General features: G+C 45.6%; 1 protein-coding gene across 7 annotated transcripts in view; it reads left to right on the forward strand.

Annotated features, from left to right (window-relative positions):
* The first annotated feature begins 1,419 nt into the window (after window positions 1-1,419).
* The window catches only part of MYO1B (myosin IB), a 92,696-nt gene continuing 76,671 nt past the window's right edge, over window positions 1,420-17,444 (forward strand). For 4 of the 7 annotated variants that reach the window (XM_085553616.1, XM_085553620.1, XM_085553619.1 and 1 more), the window contains exons 1-2: window positions 3,722-3,778; window positions 16,421-16,561. In XM_085553616.1, the coding sequence (XP_085409742.1) occupies window positions 16,427-16,561 (135 nt within the window). In that variant the 5' untranslated portion in view covers window positions 3,722-3,778; window positions 16,421-16,426. Of the gene's footprint in view, window positions 1,571-3,721; window positions 3,779-8,676; window positions 8,883-16,420; window positions 16,562-17,444 lie in introns of those variants that run through there. The other 3 variants (XM_085553617.1, XM_085553622.1, XM_085553618.1) reach the window with 2 other exon arrangements.

Below are 17,444 nucleotides of genomic sequence, written 5' to 3' on the forward strand. Positions count from 1 at the left end.
GTAATTGAGACCAAAGTCAATGGAACATCTTTGGATATGTCTGAGATAATGTGCCCTCTGGAGTGTTTCAATTAATATTTGTTTAGGACTGTCTAAGCAAGTAGTCAGTCAGCTTAGCAAGGGTCAGTTAGCAACACTTCTATTTATGCACAAGGTGTGTGACCTTTAGAACAGCTCCGGAGTGCTGCGTAATACCCTCAAACCAGTGAACCTCGTGGTCCTTCTCTCTGCAGGTCCTTGCAGGTTGACACAGCATTTTGGTTTATGGCCTCTCTCCATGTTTCTTGCCACTCATGATATAAGGATATTCCTTAATAAGTTGGTATGAAATAACAAAATGGATGTTTGGAAGAAAACAGACCACGATTACCTATTGGCGAGAACTAAAAGTGAATGATTTGGTAATACCTACTTCTGGATAATACGTGGCACAGCACCACCTATGCATGGTACTCTGCACCATACGTATGAAGGTTTTTATTGTAATGTGTACTTTCTGTTTGTTTAGAAATGACAATCTTTGAATGACATGGGATAACGATAATATTGACTAGATAATGTTGGGGGGGGGTTGGACTCGATGATCTATAAGGTCCCTTCCAACCCGCACCAGACTATTACTATTACTAAATCTTACACAGCTGGTGAAAGCTGGCAGTGCTCATATAAGCTGTATTTTGATGGACTAGTGATTATTTTGCTGACATTTAATGGAGTATGTTTTTGGATTCACCAAGGTGGTGGGACAGCCTGAGTAGCTGCAGTGACGATGAGTTAACAGGGCAGTGCAGAAGAAGATTGCGTTGTTTTGTTTCTGTTTAGATGGAGCTAAAGGTTTGGCTGAGGCTCCACTTAGATCACTGCAGCCTTGGGTCTTCTAGCAGAGAGCTGAGGTTGGCTCATGGTGCCGTAGCTGGGGCTAGATCCAAGCTCTTTGCTTTTACAGGGTTGCAAATAGCATATCTTACAAGTGCTGTGTTCACCTGTGATGGCAGCGGAAACATACCATAATGAGTTGTTAATCTGCTCCTTGTTGGCAAAATCTCGCACTCCTAAAGAGTTCCCTGTGTTGTAATAAAGCTGGAGAACAAAGAAATTGCATTGGAGGCATAACCTCCAGTGAGTAATTAACGGCTGGGGAACGTAGGAAGAACTGATGCTGGCAGTGTCTGTCTGGCGTCACATCCCTCACAGCTGCATTACCTTCCACAGGCTTTTTTGCAACTGAGTTGGAAGAAAAAACTGTCCTTATGTGCCCGAGTTAAACTCATCTCTCTTCTTTAGCAAGCAGGGGAACTGGAAGGCTCTGGGACTTAGAAAATGATGGGGAGGGAACTTCCAGAAGCATTGTCTCTGTGTTCTTTAACCATTCATTTTTCTGTGCTGCGCTCCTCTCTGTTATTTGTGCTGCTTTCATAGGTCCTGCCATTCGCAGAAGGATGGGCAGCCAGCAAAGAGCCTGACTGAATGCTCCGTCCGCCTGTGCTTTTGCTTGGAGTTCAAAAGGCTTTGAAGCCACAGCTTGCCTGGTCATTTCTTGTTGAAATTCTACTTGAAGAAAAGCAGAAAGGTGAGAGATTCATACATAATTCATGGAAACATATGCAAAATAATTTCCTCACGTGTAAATTGTCTGTACCGGGTTCAGTATTAATATTTATTAGGTCTTTGTTAAGATTTCACAGCCTCCTGCTGAAGACCCAGGGCACTCTGCTTTATGCTTCTGTTGGCTTAAGCTGTGCAACACCGTCTTTTGTTGCTTTCATTTGTCAGCTTTCAGGTTCTCAAATCCGAGTGGAAATAGCAGATCCGTTTCAAATAGTGGTAACAATAATGGGGAAGCAGAACTCCTCATTAGAAGTTGTGGTGTTGGAAAAATCCCACATAATTTCATGTGGCCACACAGGAATGATCATTCCCAGTCTGCTGCAACTTATTAAGCCCCAGTATGTGACATGTGGGGTTTATTATACTGGGTTTAATATACTGGGTTTAATTCCGAATCTATGTTTACACGTACTGCAGTTCAGTTCCAGCACTTGTGCTGAGTAATTGTGTTCCCCAACATAGTCCTGGTCTATAATTCAAGAATTATTTTCCTTCTGACATGAGTCCTCAATATGAGATGACCGTACAAAGCACAGAACCACATCAGTGCCACATTTGTGTGCTTGTAGGAAGGAGAGTCCCCACAAATAGAGGTTAGACGCAGCTAGAAATCTCAGTGTAGTGCAGCTCTGTCATTAAACCAACATACGTCGTGCTTGGGGAGCCACAGAGACGCAAGCATGATACAATTAAAGAGTTCTGTGAGAAGCACATGGAACGGGACAAGATGATCCGCAGTTATTCTGCTGCAAGTGGCGCAGGGCACCCATCCAGGAGTCCTTTGGGAGGGTCCCAAACGTGTAATGGGTACAGAGATGGCCTTCTCTATCACAAGGCCTTTAGTATGAAACATCCAAGTTGGGCTGACCTCTTCTCTGAACTTACAGTATCTCTGCACTGAATTAATGGATGCTTTCTAAAGCACAAAGGAGATGTAGCTGGTACAGAACTGCTGCTTGCTCATTCCAACTTGAATGCAGTTTGTTCTGCTTCAGGTGAGTGAAGGATGAGCTGTGTTCATGGGAGTCCTTGCTTTCCCATTTGCTGGTCACAGCACTGGAGTTGTTCAGATTGCCTGTTGAATGCCTGCTCTTCGGACAGAGCTCAAACCTATGGTCATTCTCTGTAATGAAGAAGCTAGAGATGATTGGTGCTTAATCACCTTGCTCAGACTTAGAGCAAAATTTCTTGTCTTATGAATGCTGTTATATGCTTGAGTTGGAAAGCTTCGCAGGCTTCTAGCATGTGCTCAGTCCCACTGCTTGAGAACAGAGATATAGCTGGGACTTTATAGCTGGGAGTGTGCAGAATTTTCTCATTTAGTACAGAAACAGGGGCTAAGCTTGGTATTATGGCTAAGAGAGTGATTAGAAACATGGACGGGCAGATTATGTTGCAGTTCTGTCAAGTATTTGCTTCGTTTCTTTGGAGAGAGGGACTGAGTTGGCGGAATCATTAAGGTTGGAGAAGCCCTTTATGATCATCTAGTCCTACCCATCACCCTTGTGCCCACTCACCAGCAGTTACTCCTGCTGACTCAGCTTCCTCCTCACATCAGTCAGTCAGTATATACCCTCGTATCTGATAGATCAGGAAGGCTGTGCTTTTACCCCAGGTGCAACAGCTGCCTTGAAGTATCGGTTCTGCTCAAGGAGAGGGGCAGAGTTGCTCATCCGGAGGGACAAGTCTGGGCATAGGTAATTCTGGTACTGAGAAGTCCAAGCTGGAGTTGTGATATTGCCTTCACGCTGCACTGATTTGCTTTCAGGAAAGAATGAAACTGGTTTCAGGATCAACATTTCTTCCAAAGGCAAAAAGCGTAAAGATACAGAGCTGGCTGCTAAGTCACGCTTTATGAAGAACTGTGAATTGCCCCCGAAATGAAATGACAGACCGTTCGCAACGGGAGCGGAGCTGACAATACGTTCTTCCATCACAGCGAGGGCAGCGTTTCAAAGGCAAAGATCTCTCGCAGGGCACACGGCCCCGTCCCGCAGCCCCGGGGCAGGCGCTGTGCCCGCCGGGCGGCGCTGTGAGCCCACCCGGGCCGCCGCCTCCGCCCCTCGCGGGCCGGGACCGGGCGGGGCGAGGCGGGGCCGCTCCCGGTCCCCGCGGCTGCTGCCGGGCGGCGTCGGGGCGTGAGACTCCGGATCTCCGTGTGGCTGCCGAGGTACGGAGCGCGGGGCTGCGGGAGGAGATGGGTCGGGGTTTGCTGCTTCAAGGGGGGACCGCGGCATCTGCGTCCTCCAGCCTGGAGTCGGTGCTGCGGGAGCGTGGCTTGGTTTCATTCAAACGAGCGGCGGGGATGCGGGAGGGGAGAGGAAGGAAAGCGGAGCTCCGGGGCTCGCTGCAGCCTCGCCCAGCGCATCCCTGGGCGGGAGGAGCGTGGCTGCTGCTCTCGGGGCAGTAGTGTGGGCTGCCCGCGGCTCCGGGTCGGCTCGCCCCTTTGAGATAAAAGCGGTGCGGGTCAGCGTGCCTGCCGGGACCGCTGCGAAGGGTGGAGGTGATTGAATGGATTGATATAAAAGCTTGCCGCTCTTCCGACGTGCGTTAGTGTAAGTGACTGTCCAAAATGCAACCCGGTTAGAAATTACCGCTGGGGAACGTAAAGGTCAAGGTAAAATGGCTGACGGTGCAGTTTTTGTGTTGAATCATGAGGTTCCCTTGTCCGGCCGTCCCATTGTTAATTGTGAATGAAGGCTGGCAGTAAGCTGCCCGTCTTTCCCCGGATGAATTATCACTTTGTCAAGCCCTGTGCCGAAAACATGGCTTTCCCCCAAAGCGTGCGGTGTTAGGGCACGAGAAGTTGGATTCATCTGCTGTAACCCGGAGCTCGGCTGCTTTTTAATGCATTCATGTTAGCGATGTTGTTACACGTGCTTTTGTTTCCAGCTGTCCCGGCCTGGTTCTCGATAGCTTTAACGTGGTGCTCCAAGCAGTGTCTCCGTGCCCATTGTTCCGAGACGGGCGTGCGGTGGTCACCGCTTGCAAATGTTGGTGGTGCGGGGCATCGCCAGCTCCTTCCGTCATTAGGGATGGATGTCTGTGAGAACACATGTGGGGTGGGGGCTCCTGGCAGAGGTGAAAGAACTCTTTACAGCATCCTAGATCACAGAAAGTTGCCTTTTTATTTATGTGTGTGTATTGAGATTTGTGTTTGTGTGAGCTTAAGTCTTGTCTGTAGGGAGGAGCTGTGCAGGAGAGCAATGCTGAGGCATGGAGCTGAGCTGGACCGTGTGTGTTAGCCCTTTAGCTGCTCTTTGCTTCTCTTTAAGGGGCAGATGTGTGCTGTGAGCCTACCCGTGCTGCTGGGGGAAGGGAAGGCAGAGTCTGGCAATGGGGAGGAGGAAGTGGGAAAGAAATTGGAAACATAAGCAAAGCCATTAATTTTTCCCACTGTGCGCTCTTAAGAAACTGCTGGCAGTGCTCTGATGATACTCTGCCTCATGGAAGTGTCATGGACTTTCTTCACATGATCCTCTGAGATCATCCAGTTCCTCTGAGCTCTGTGGGAACACAAATTCCTCCCGCAGGATTCTGATCTCATCTTCCTTCAGCAGCGGCTTGGGAACTGGAGAGGAAGGTGAGGAAGGCACCAGTGCAATGAGCTGGATTGCTGCTTGGCGCTGCCATGGGCCCTCTGGGCATTGACTTGCCTCCTCCCATAAGAGGCCGCGGCGAACGTGGACATATCAGCCTATGTTAAACACTACTGGTGTGTAGTGTGCTGCTGTATATTTAGTGCTGCTTGCAGCCAGGCTGTCCTATGCATCTTCCCTTACGGAGTCATAGGTTCACCAAAGTTGGATAAGACCTCCAAGGTCATCCAGTCCAGCCGTCCGCCTACCACTAATGCTTCCCTCTAAACTATGTCCCTCAGTTCCACATCTACATGTTCCTTGACCAGCTCCGTTATGTTTAATTCATCCTTTTTTATTGTGCTCATGAAGAGCAAGCTGGAATGGAAATTGGTGACTTGAATGATTGTATGCTTCAAGCTTGGGGAATTTCCTGAGTTTGATGACAGACAAAAATATGGACTACTTTTTCTCTTTCCTTCTTTCCCTAATAGCCACATACATCATGTTTTACATTCTTAGAGCACTGTAGTAAAAGATATCTAAGCAGCTTCTCCTGTCTGTTGGGGATTACGGGTAACATTTGGGAAGGCTGCAGTAGTGATGTCCGGCCCTTGAGTCTGTAACTTGATCCACAGCTTTTTCTCCTCAGCTGGGAAAGGAAGTAGCAGCTCTGATTACAACCTTATGTAACCTCGCCATTCACGTCCTCCAGAAAGAAGGAAAGCAGAGCCTGATGGCTGATGTATAAACTAGCACCGAGGCGTCCTTTGTCATAAAGAAGCAGTAAAGAATAGCACTGATTTTCTTTTGTTTTGCTGTACCCACAGAGAAAAAGAAAATAACAGGAAAGGTTTTTCTTTTGTGCTGATGGGGTATTGGGAAGGGCTGCAGTTCTTTTTTGTAGCTGCTGCAGAGAGTACCAGAAATGCACAGGTTTGGGATTCTTTGCTAGTGATTCTCAGCATCAGCCTTGATATAGGCTACAGTCTCAAAGCATTCACCCATTGCAGTTGTATCCCAGGGCAGGATCTCCTCACTGATGGACAGACCCTGTCTTGGGAGGGCAGTGCTGAGTGAAGAGGAAGGTGACCAAACCCTTCTGTGTGCCTTCTTATATATGTAACTACATAGAACAGGTATAGTAGATTCTTTCCTCTTGGAACAGAAGTCTTTCTGCTCGTGGTGTGAGTGAAGAAGGAATTTGTGTGACTCTCTCTGGGCTTCCCATCTTCCATCCTTCAGTGCAGGCGCTAACTCTTTTCCATGCTTTCTAACCACTTTTGGCTTAGGTCTCTTGCTGAGCTGTTTTATCTCTCACCAGGTGGCCCCTACTTATTGACTTGCCTCTGGTACCTCACCCTATCTTCTCCAGGCTTCAGGCACATCACGTTCCTGCAGTCCCATGCTGTCTCTGGTGGCTGTGTACTGTACAGTGTGCTCCTCAGGGATTAACCCAGCATGGGCTGGGCTCTTTGAGCATGGCTGGAATGTACTTTTATGGTACGCATGGCCATTTTCAGCGATTCCTGCCATTTTTGATGCTTTGCTTTGGGTTGGAAGAACCCTGTTGTAAAAACAAGCATTTTATCTCACTTTTTGCTTATCTCAACGTTAAGTAACCTAGGAGTCTTTAAGGATTGCCTCCAGACCTGAGGCTTTTGACTAACGTGTCATCCAAATGCAGGGCTGGAATGATCCAAATTCGTTTTACAGGCCAATTGCTAAGGGTATAACCACATGGACAGTGTTAGTGTTTTTCTTTCCTAGCTCCTTGTTACAGGGAAATTTTCCATTTAGTAGTGGCAAGCAAGCTTCTCTCCATTTCTAGCTATATTTCAGACCTACAGGTTAAGTCACTGTGCTGATGGAAGCATTCTGTGGGAGAGAAAGGAGTCTCAAAAGATGCTTTTGCAGATGAAGACAACTTGTCCAGTCCCCTTCTCAGCTGCGAGACCCAGACTAACAAAGATAACATTAAGAAAGAATGAGTGCATAGGAAGAAGAAAGAGGAGATAGCTACGTGATATCTTTGCTGAGTAGAAGGGTTGGCGGTGCTGCGCTGTGGGAATTGCTTGCTGTAGGTTTCCTTAGTGTCCAAATACAGTCAGTGTGGAGAGACTCGTGTTGTGTTTTTTCCTACTGTCAGCAGAAAGCTGTTTAAAAAGAAGTTAGTGATCACAGCCTGGTGAGCATGGGTATGAGTTTCCTGGGCCCACAAGTATGCTCTGTGTGCGAGGTCTCTTGTTTTTCTTCCCCTGCTCTTTTTTCTGTGGTTTTCCATGATTTTCATGGTTGGCATATTTTAAAGCGCTACTGAGGGTACTTAGAATTAAGAATAGGAATGATTAAACTGGAGGACTTAATGCAATAGGAACATTTGGGTTACTGGTTTTTATGCATAGTGGAGCACGTGCAGAATCCCAGTGCTGTATTTTATGCTGACCTTTGGAAACCTACACCTCAGAAACAGAAGTGGGAATCTGCTGGGTGATAAGGTGTTGAGTTCTGGATCCTGGGAAGACTTGAGCAAAGGAAGCTGTGATTACTCTCTGTGTTTTAATGCCTTTGTGTTGAAGCTATTCATAGAAGTTAATGGTGTCCTTTTAGGTCAAAGGGGTGTTCCTTTGTGGGACACCTTTCTCCACCCCAAAGGTGGAGAAGTCTGTATTGTGGCTAAAATACCAATCACTGTCACTTCTCATCAGTGAATGCTTGGGTAAAGACTGGAAGATGGTGATGGTTGATGGACAGAGGTCATTTTTGGGAGTAGTTGAACTTATATGGGCTAAACCATGTGTTCTGAGAGTCTGAAGAAGCTTCCTACCCTCAGTGTCTGTGAGTAGGTCTGTGGCTGTGGGAGCAGTTGGGTTTTGCCACAGAGGGTGAGTTAAGAGTGGTGCTCTGGAGGAGGAAAAAGAATAGTGGGGGGTGTGAAAAGAAATCAGTCTTTCTTGGAGCGAATATTCCTGGTTGTGGTTGTGAAGGTTCTGGGAATCTTCTGTTCAGCCTTTGCTAATCATGCTCTTGGAGGAGTGTGAGCTGAGATGGGCTCCCATAGCATTAGGGGGCATGGGGAAGCTGTGGAGGAGCACAAGAAGAGCTGGGTAAGGCTGGACTGTGAGAAGCTCCTCTCCAAGTGTTTTCCTGTGGTGTAGGAAGGGAAGCACCAGGCAGGGAAAAGAAACATTTACATTGCAATACCAAACACCAATAAAGCTAGCACAAGCAAGAAGTAACTATTAGCTGACCATGAATGCGCTTAGGCTGGGAATTAGATGTGCTGCAGGAGCTATTTCTTATGAAACGTGAGAAGGCTGACAAACTGCTCTCTGAAGAAGCTGTAGCATATAGTAGTCATGATTGTATGATACAGTGGTTTTGGCACCAGCCTCAAACACGCAGAATAGACATAGCTACTGCCGTCATTGCTCAGTTACCCAGCTGTCAGGCTGCGGCAGTTAAAAGGCCTCTGGAGATTACCTTGAGTGATCAAAGAGCCTGAGGCTGTGCTGAAATGAAGCTTGCTCCAGGAGAAACCCCTATAAATCCCTCTGGCAAGCAAGGGTGCAGTCCAGCTCCTCATACCTCATAGCACGCTTCTGACACAGGGAAGTTCTGAACAAGTCTTCTGGCTTCCCAAAACTGCCAGATGGAAACGTTTGCTGAGACAAAGCAAGGGAAGACTCAGTACCTGTGAGTGCACATTGAGTTTCTCTGCCCTGAGATGCTTGTTTCCCTTCCTCCTTTCTTTATGGCTAATTTGGGGAGTTGTGGTGTAGCATTGTGTTTGGAAATGGCTTAGTTTATCATGATTGATTTTAGAATGTGTGCTGGCATGTATTCTCCTGGACTTTTGGAGCAGAGTGATTAACATGTGTTGAAATGCAGCCTTTTGAACTGCCTGCATTTTCCCGGATGCCGCATTGTAAGGATGGAAATACTTGGATTTAAAAAACGATGGCTTTTATGCTGTGATTTCAGATGTACTAATGAAATTGACTGCTGAGAATGAAAATGACCAGGATGGATATTGTTCACAAGTTGAGATGAGCACATTTGTCTAGGAGCACGTGCTAAGTTGTCTAAGATAGTTATCTAAGCTTCTTCTGCTCTTGAATCATAGAATCGTTAAGGTTTTGGAAAAGACCACTAAGATCACCTGGTCCTTCAGTGACCCACCAGCACTGTGTCCACTAAGCCACGTCCCTAAGTGCCCTATCTACCCTTTTCTTGAAAACATCCAAGAGGAAGAACATGGCTTTGCCTTTGTGGTTTGCCATGTCCATCTCAAGACAGCTGTGGATGCTGGCTGAGCCTGCTGGGTGGAGTTATCAGGAGAGGGAGGGTTAAGTGGGCAAGGATAAATCTACTGGGTGGTGTTCTGGACTTCTTTTCCTCTTGTTTTAAACAATAGGAAAGCAAACAGCATGAAAATACGTGGTACTCTCAGACACGTACAGTGCTGTTTTAGCCAGACTTTAGTCCTGGAAGAGAATACAAGCGCACGGGCACTTGGACTTTGCTTTGTATACTGGCCCTTGGACTGGACTCTGGGCATGTGATGGTATTTCCCACTGCTCTATCAATTACAGCTATGTTCAGTTTTCATGGGGGCTTGGTGATGAGTGACTGGCGGCACCACCAGTTGTTCTGGGATCCAGATCTCAATTGCTCTGTACTTGTCCATATCCTGTCTTAAGTCAGGTTCAAGGATGGCTGGGAGGACTTTCTGTGGCTTCAGCAGTTGGAGCTGTGTGAAGCCTTGGCTTTACTTGCTATGTTATTTAATATTTTGCATATCTTTGTGGCTTGTCACCATGTTGAATGGGGAAGGAACCTGAACATTTGAGAAGATTAGCATGTATTAGGTGTATTAACCCTTTGGTCTTAAGGTCTCTCCTAATATCCCCTTACCGACGCAGCACGAGCAGATTTCATTGGCAGTACTGGGAGTGCCTGACTCCTGTGCAGCCTGGAGGGCACAGCAGCCTGCTCTGTGCCTGTGTGCTTGAGTCAGAAGGAAAGCAGAAATGGCATATTCATGGAAGGAAAAATAATAGAGGTATAGGCAGGACATGGGGCAACTTTTGGTTTTATAATCATGTTTTACTCCTTGTTTTGAAGAGGATAGTAGTGACGTACGTACAAAGGAGAGACCTCCCTTTCCTTATGAGTACTTTATTCCTTTCTGATGATGTGGACCTGGAATGGCTATGAAACTTGGTGGCTAGGCAATGACTGAAAAAAGCTTAAATGTAAGAAGCAGCCATGGATCCTGTTTCCGTTGAAGTCAGCGGGAAGTTGCTCAAACTTTTGGACATCAAAACAGCCTTGTTAGTGAAGACCTTATTTCTAGATGCATTGAAATTGCCGCAGTTTTCAGGTTCTGGATAGCCAGATAGCTGCTGCATGGCTGCTTCCCCAAAGCCCATGTGACTGTGTGACCCTGGCAGCTCAGCTTCAAAGCAAGCTGGCTTCGGAAACAGGTCAACCTGGTGTGTGCTTACAGGTGGTGGTTATTGTGCTGTGGATGCCAAACAGTCCTTGCAAGTAATTTGAAAGCTGGTTCAGCTGGGAGTACAAAGTAGAATACATGCACCCTGCAGGCTCTTACTGTAGTAGGTGATGTCTGAGCTGGTGTTGTGCTCGCTGGCAGGCCAAAGGAATAGAAAACAGCCTTAGAGAAACCTAAACCCAGCACCTTACCATCCCCAGGTGTCTGGCATTGGTTTTCTGTTAGGGAGGAGGAGGGTGAGGTACATGTGCACACGACTCCAGTTAATTTCTTTTTGTGATGAGGTCCAGTGCACCTTTTGCATGGCAGGGGTCATGTAAAGCCAAAACCAATCTGGCAATAACATTCAAATCTCTTTCCTTTCCATTGATAGAGGACTGCTCTCTTGCAGCCTGCAAGATCAGTGGGATCATAGGCTGTGCTAACAGAAGGGTGTCCAGCAGGGAGAGGGAGGTGATCCTCCCCCTCTACTCTGCCCTCCATCCCTGGAGGCATTCAAGGCTAGACTTGATGGGCTCCTGGGCGGTCTGATCTAGTGGTTGGCAACCCTGCCCATGACAGGGGGTTGGAACTAGGTGATTTTACAAGGCCCTTCTAACCCAAGCCATCCTAGGATTGTGTGCTTCTATGGCTTAGATGCTGTGAGTGAGGAGAGTTTTAAGCTGCTGTTTGTGGCAACAGGAGAAAAAATCCCAGCAAACATCCTTCAGACTTGCAAATATTGTGAAATTAAAGCACTTACCGAAGCTGCAGTTGAGCCTTCATCATTCAACTCCTACAGGATGGTCTTTCTTCAGGTGACTGCGGTTGTTCACTGGTACTGAAGTGGCCTGTTTGGTTCCTGAGAATTGCTCAATCTGTAACTAAATCGCGGCACTGCACAGCACCAGCCCTCAGAGCGCTCGTTTCTGCCATTGAATTCTTCTGGGCCAATCTTTTGTCATCTAAATTGCAGTCACTGGAGCACAACTCGACAGTAATCTGATGTTGCTAAAGAGCCATTCCCACTGGGCTGATGGCTGGTGCAAACATTCCTCTAGTCTTAACACAAATATAGCCCAGCGTTACATTTGACTGGTGCAATTTACCGGAGCTATTTGCTGTTAACTACTGGAAGAATCTGGTATGCATGGCTAATGGTCAGTGCTTGCAGCAAAAGAAGTTGCATAAGGCTTTCAGATAACAGGTCTTGGTTGGTGGTAAGCTGGTGCAAAAGTGTTATCTAATTATAAAGCTACAACCTATAGACTTAAATACTTAGGAAAATACTGGTGTGTTCGGTGGGGCTATGGCAGTACTTGGTGGAGGAACAGAAATGAGCTTGCAAGATATTCTGGGCATGCAGAAAGATGGAGAGTTGGAGGAGCATTTGGGGAAGAGGCCTATTTTTTTATGGGAAGGTAGCAAAAGGAGAAGGGGACATGGCTTTAAACTGGAGGAGGGTAGATTTAGACTAAATATTAGGAAGAAGTTGTTTACTGTGAGGGTGGTGAGACACTGGCACGGGTTGCCCAGAGAGGCTGTGGATGCTCCCACCCAGGAAATGTTCAAAGCCAGGCTGGATGGGGCTGTGAGCAACCTGGTCTAGAGCAAGGTGTCCCTGCCTGTAGGAAGGGGGTTGGAACTAGATATCTTAAAGGTCTCTTCCAACTCAGACCATTCTATCATACAGGTTTTTAGCAATGCATTTTGCTGCTGTAGCTATCCTTACCATTTAACCCTCCTGACTTCAGTCTGTCTGACTTCCACAAGAAGGCACAAGCTGCAGCATTGTGCTGTGCTCTGCACACCCTTATTTTCTGCATTCTCTTGGTGATGGGAAACATCTCTGAGTGGGGGCTGCAGGTTCCTCTGTCACACAGCTGCTGGGCAGCAGATGGGAGCCGCTGGTTTCACCCTGCTGTGTCCAGAAGCTAAAATGCTATGGAATCTGGAGGCAAAGGAGATCTTTTCTTAGACTGGAATCGAGATCTTCCTATGTGTTGATGTCAGGAAAGATGGCTTTATTTTTTTCTCTTATTATTAACATATAAGATTTCACAGTACCTCTGCTTTGACAGTTATGGTGGGAGGAAGATTGTGCCCTGTTTGTTGCTATGCCACAGAAAACCTTGCAAGCCCCTCTGCTGTCAGTGGTGATCCCAGTGCAGCAAATGCAGACGTGTGCTGAATGAGGACTGCCTGGCTGCAGTTGTTCTCATTACACCGTATGAGGATGATGTGGAAAAACCTGGACAATTCCGTATCATGCTCTATGCCAATAATGTGGCATTACTTCATTTCCCCTTAGAGGAATGTGAATGTAGTTGTACATGGCTTTGGGGGTTTGCCTGTTCTCTGTGTCATCTTCTATTTATAGCTGTCATTAGTTCTCATTTCAGATGGGCTGATGATAAGACTGCTGTGGCTCTGGAGGAGTGTAGTTTTCAATTTGCCATCTTTGAGGCCAAGAGGGACAGGAAGGATGAGATCCAGCTGGCCCTGAGTGCAGGATGGCACTCCCAGGCCCTACAAGCAATAGATACCAAAAACCCATGTCTAACAGCATGTGGGTAAAAGCATGTTATAGATGTAGTGTGCCCAGCCCTTCTCCTGCAGAGCAAGTTGTGTCCAATATAAAATAGGTCAAGCTGTGAGGGATTACTGAACAAGCTTTTTTTTTTCCTTTTAATTCCCTGAGAATGGAAAAGTGTTGAAACTGTTCTCACTTCATTGGGTTAAGGCCTGGATGCAAAAGCAGAGCAAGGAGGAAGAGATTTGGCAAATGGATGGAGAAAAGAGAGCTGTTCTGAGACGCTGCCAATGTGTGCTTTGGGGATAAGGAAGGTAAATTTGGAAGATTCTAAGTGGGTGTGGTAGGGCTCAGGAAATGTTTGATGAAGACTCTTGTTTTTAGACTGGAAGTGTTAGAAGGGTTTTGCTTTTATGCTGAGGTAATTGGTTGCCGTATTAAAAATTCAGTGACTGGCCGTTGTAATCTTTTGTGCAGTGTTGTTGTTTCTTTTGATGTCGACAAAATGACTTTCTATGGATACAAAAGCAATGCATTATTTAAATCAGTGGATAGTTTCCACTTGGAAATTCTGGCCCAGTTCACATAGAGCCTCTTTTCAACCCACAAGAAATGTCTCTTTTGAGAGACTTCTGAGGAAAATAACCAAACATAGAGTCACAGAATGGTTTGGGTTAGATGGGGCTTTTAAGATCATCTGCTTTCAAGTCCTTGCTATAGGCAGGGACACTTCCCTCTAGACCAGGTTGCTCACAGCCCCCTCCAGCCTGGCCTTAAACACCTCCAGGGATGATGGGGCATCCACAGCCTCACTGGGCAACCTGTTCCAGTGTCTCACCACCCTCACAGTACAGAATGTCTTCCTCATATCTAGTCTAAACCTACCCTCTTCCAGTTTAAAACCATTTCCCCTTGTCCTTTAGCAACATGCCCTTATATATAACAAGTCACTCCCCAGCTTTCCTGTAGGGCCTGTTCAGGTGGGATGTCTTTGTTTTTAAGGACGTAACCCATTCTGACTCTTTCCTCTAACCTAATTTCCTGTCTGCTGGTGCTCCCCAGCAAGCACAGCTGTGGTTTTAATTGTTTCTGGTCTCTGAGCCACTGAGAGCATGATTTGGTCCCAGCACTCTCATCATCCTGGTTCTTGAACATCATTCCCCCAAACCTGTGAAAGGATGCCAGAGTGTGTATGGAGGAAGGAGCAGGTTGCTTTGGTGTAGAGTTCTCCAAACTGCGCTGAATGAGCTCCCCGGGACTGATGAGGAAAGATTTCTATAAATACCTGGGTGTGGATTTGGATCGAGTTTCTGAGCTTCATGATGTACAGCTAAAAACATCTTGATGGAAGCTTTGTCTTTTGTCTGTTTCTTGCTGAAACCCCAGCAAGATGAAAATGAGCCTTCAATGATAAAATAGACACTTTTAAAAGCGTAGGTAAGTTGATATTTGTATACAAATGTCCAGCTTTGAGTTTTAGATAGAGTGTCTTTGCGCATCTGAGGTCGGGAATACGCAAGCGTTCCTGATGGGCTTGGCTGCTCTGCTCTTGAAATTCCCGAGCAGTGATGCATAAAGTGTGGTAGGAGGTATGTCATTTCACAATGGTAGATGAGGTATGCTATTTAGAAGTTTAATTTTAGGTTGCGATTGCCCATATTAGGACTTTTTTTTTTTTTTTTTTTGGCTACAAACCCGTTATTTAATAAGTTCCATACTGGAGGACTTTCTTTTTTTTCAGCCTCCAAAAGTTATTTGGACTTTAGTTGTTGCTGTATGGAAAGTTAAGGGGTCACAGAAACAAGACTGGTAGCATAAAGAATTTGTCTTAATAGGATGCAGAAATTGAAGCGATACCTCTGGAAAGATTTTGTGAACATTTAAGATATTCTGGGGGGCTTCAAAGAGGTGAACTTTTAAGAACAAAAGCCTTTTTCTCTTAAAAATAAAAATATTTATCCAGTGCTTATGTTTAAAATGAATGCTATTTTGTTTGTCTAGCAGAGTTGACTCAGCTTTGGTTGGTTACCATAAGTTCATCACTGCTTTTGCTTTTCCATGTGAATTTGTAGCGTTTCCCAGGCTTGGTTCAGGTTGGGGCTCTTGTAGTAGTACTTCCCGTAGCTGCCTGGGGAGCTGTGCTTCTCTTTGCTGAAGTTGGAAAAACATCAAACGTGACTTAAGCCCTGATCTGATGTCGCTCACTGCTCAAAAATCAAATGGCACGTAGTGGTTGTGGACACAAGCAAGAATTAAAAGGCTATGCTTGTTTTAGGTCAGCTATTGAGTGGGTTAGCTGCAATGCTGAGTTAACACTGACTGTATGAAGCACTAACTAACTGCTAGAAGACATTTTGGAAAGTGACAGAAAAGTACTTGAAATATGCTGCCCTGGTGTGGGGAGCAAGGGCAGATTGGTAGTCTTCAGAGGCTGAGAGTTTACAGCTGATCTGGGAGGTTCCATTGCTCTTTTGTGTCACTGTAGATGTGCAGTAGTGAGTTCCTGCTTTGTGTTGTCAGCAGACTCTTTTCTGCTGCAGATTCCCAAGCATCACCATGTTGGCTGAATTTGGTACCTGGGTGCCTGGAGCTCTTGAGAAGGCTTAGCGAAGATTCTCTAGCAGTTGGATGGGAGGGATAAGCACGTCCAATTTCTGGCCTCACCTTGACTTCTTCATCTGAATTACTTTATTAGCATTGGTTACTTTGAGCTCTCTGTTTTAGTCCCATTTCTGACTTTCACTACACAAATAATGTAGTTGTAACTCCTTCTCATCAGCTGCATCGCTGCATCTTAAGCAATAAAATTACAAACAAATATTTAACTTCATTGAGTCCAGTTAGAAAAGGAAATAATTTCATAGCCTCAGGTAACCAAGAGCAGCACTATAATGGCTTATATGCACTCTAGAATACTTCATTCATGAAGTCAGGTAAGGACGGTGGGGTTTTGAGCAAATTCAACTGCTTGATTTCTGTTTGAAAGATGTCTGGATTGGAGAAAGGTGAGAAGGAAATTCAGGTCACAATATGGACCGATCTAAGCTTTATTTTGGTGTACCAGAGGGAAACAACTTAAAGAAGCGTCATTTGATGGGGCTTTTATTTGTGAACATAAGGTAGTTTCGATGGTTAACACCATGAAAAATTAGATTGATTGGAATAACTTGGAGCTAACTTGGGTCTGTTTTCCTTTCTTTGCAGGAGGAAATGGCCAAAATGGAGGTCAAGACGTCGCTTTTAGATGACATGATAGGGGTTGGAGATATGGTTCTTTTAGAGCCGCTCAATGAAGATTCCTTCATCAATAATCTGAAAAAGCGCTTTGATCACAATGAAGTATATGTGAGTATATGTCAACATGTAACATCCTCTGGGGGCCTGTGTTGTCATTCGTGAATTATGTGTTTTTACAAGGGTATGGATAGGCTGAATACCTGTACGCAGGCTGTTGCGTTAGGGACTAGAGCTGCCTTCAGTGGTGTCTGTTGCCAGTAAATTGAGGGGAAAGAAGATGTTGTGTTCCTTAGGCTTGATTTTAAGCTTGGATATACATGAGAGTAATCATAACCTTCAGGTACATTAATCTCTGAATGATGTTCAATAGGAGAGATGTTGGGAACTAACAGATGAAGCACAGGCTGGGAATGAAGGGGCCAATTGTGATTCCAATTAAGCCCTTCATTTCCTGCTTCACCTGTTTGTTCCATTTTTTGTTAAAACGTGTGTAGTGTTGTGAAGGCTGTAGGGACTTAATGATCTGCTGAGACTTTACAAGACCTCTGGTGAAAAATAAGTCCTTGAAGAGTAAAGCTGAAATGTTTAAGCCAAAATGGAGCTATGAGCTGCAAGCAGTTGTCTGCAGCTTATTACAATCAAATAGTTGTGCTCTGTATTTAATTATATCCCCCCTTTAAGTTGTACTGTGACTACATTTTTCCCTCTTGCTAAGCACTGTGAGCTTCATAGTTTCATTATGCTTTTTCCTTTCCATCCTCTAGCATGGGAGGGTCTGTATTATGTTTGCTTCCCCTATTCCTTTTTGGTTTTATTTTATTATAGTCTGTGCTTTTGTACCTCTGTTTTTCATTCTTTGCTGCATCTTTATTCCAACGTAATTTTCCTACTCAACCTCGCCTGTTCCCTTCTCTCTAGTAACACACAGTTGCATCTATCTGCTTTTATTTCACTCTATATGCTTGGACTGGTAGTTTAATTTGACTAGAAA

This window comes from Coturnix japonica, chromosome 7 (assembly GCF_054131305.1).
Source record: "Coturnix japonica strain WE chromosome 7, WE-NBRP24, whole genome shotgun sequence".
NCBI classification, from domain to species: domain Eukaryota; kingdom Metazoa; phylum Chordata; class Aves; order Galliformes; family Phasianidae; genus Coturnix; species Coturnix japonica.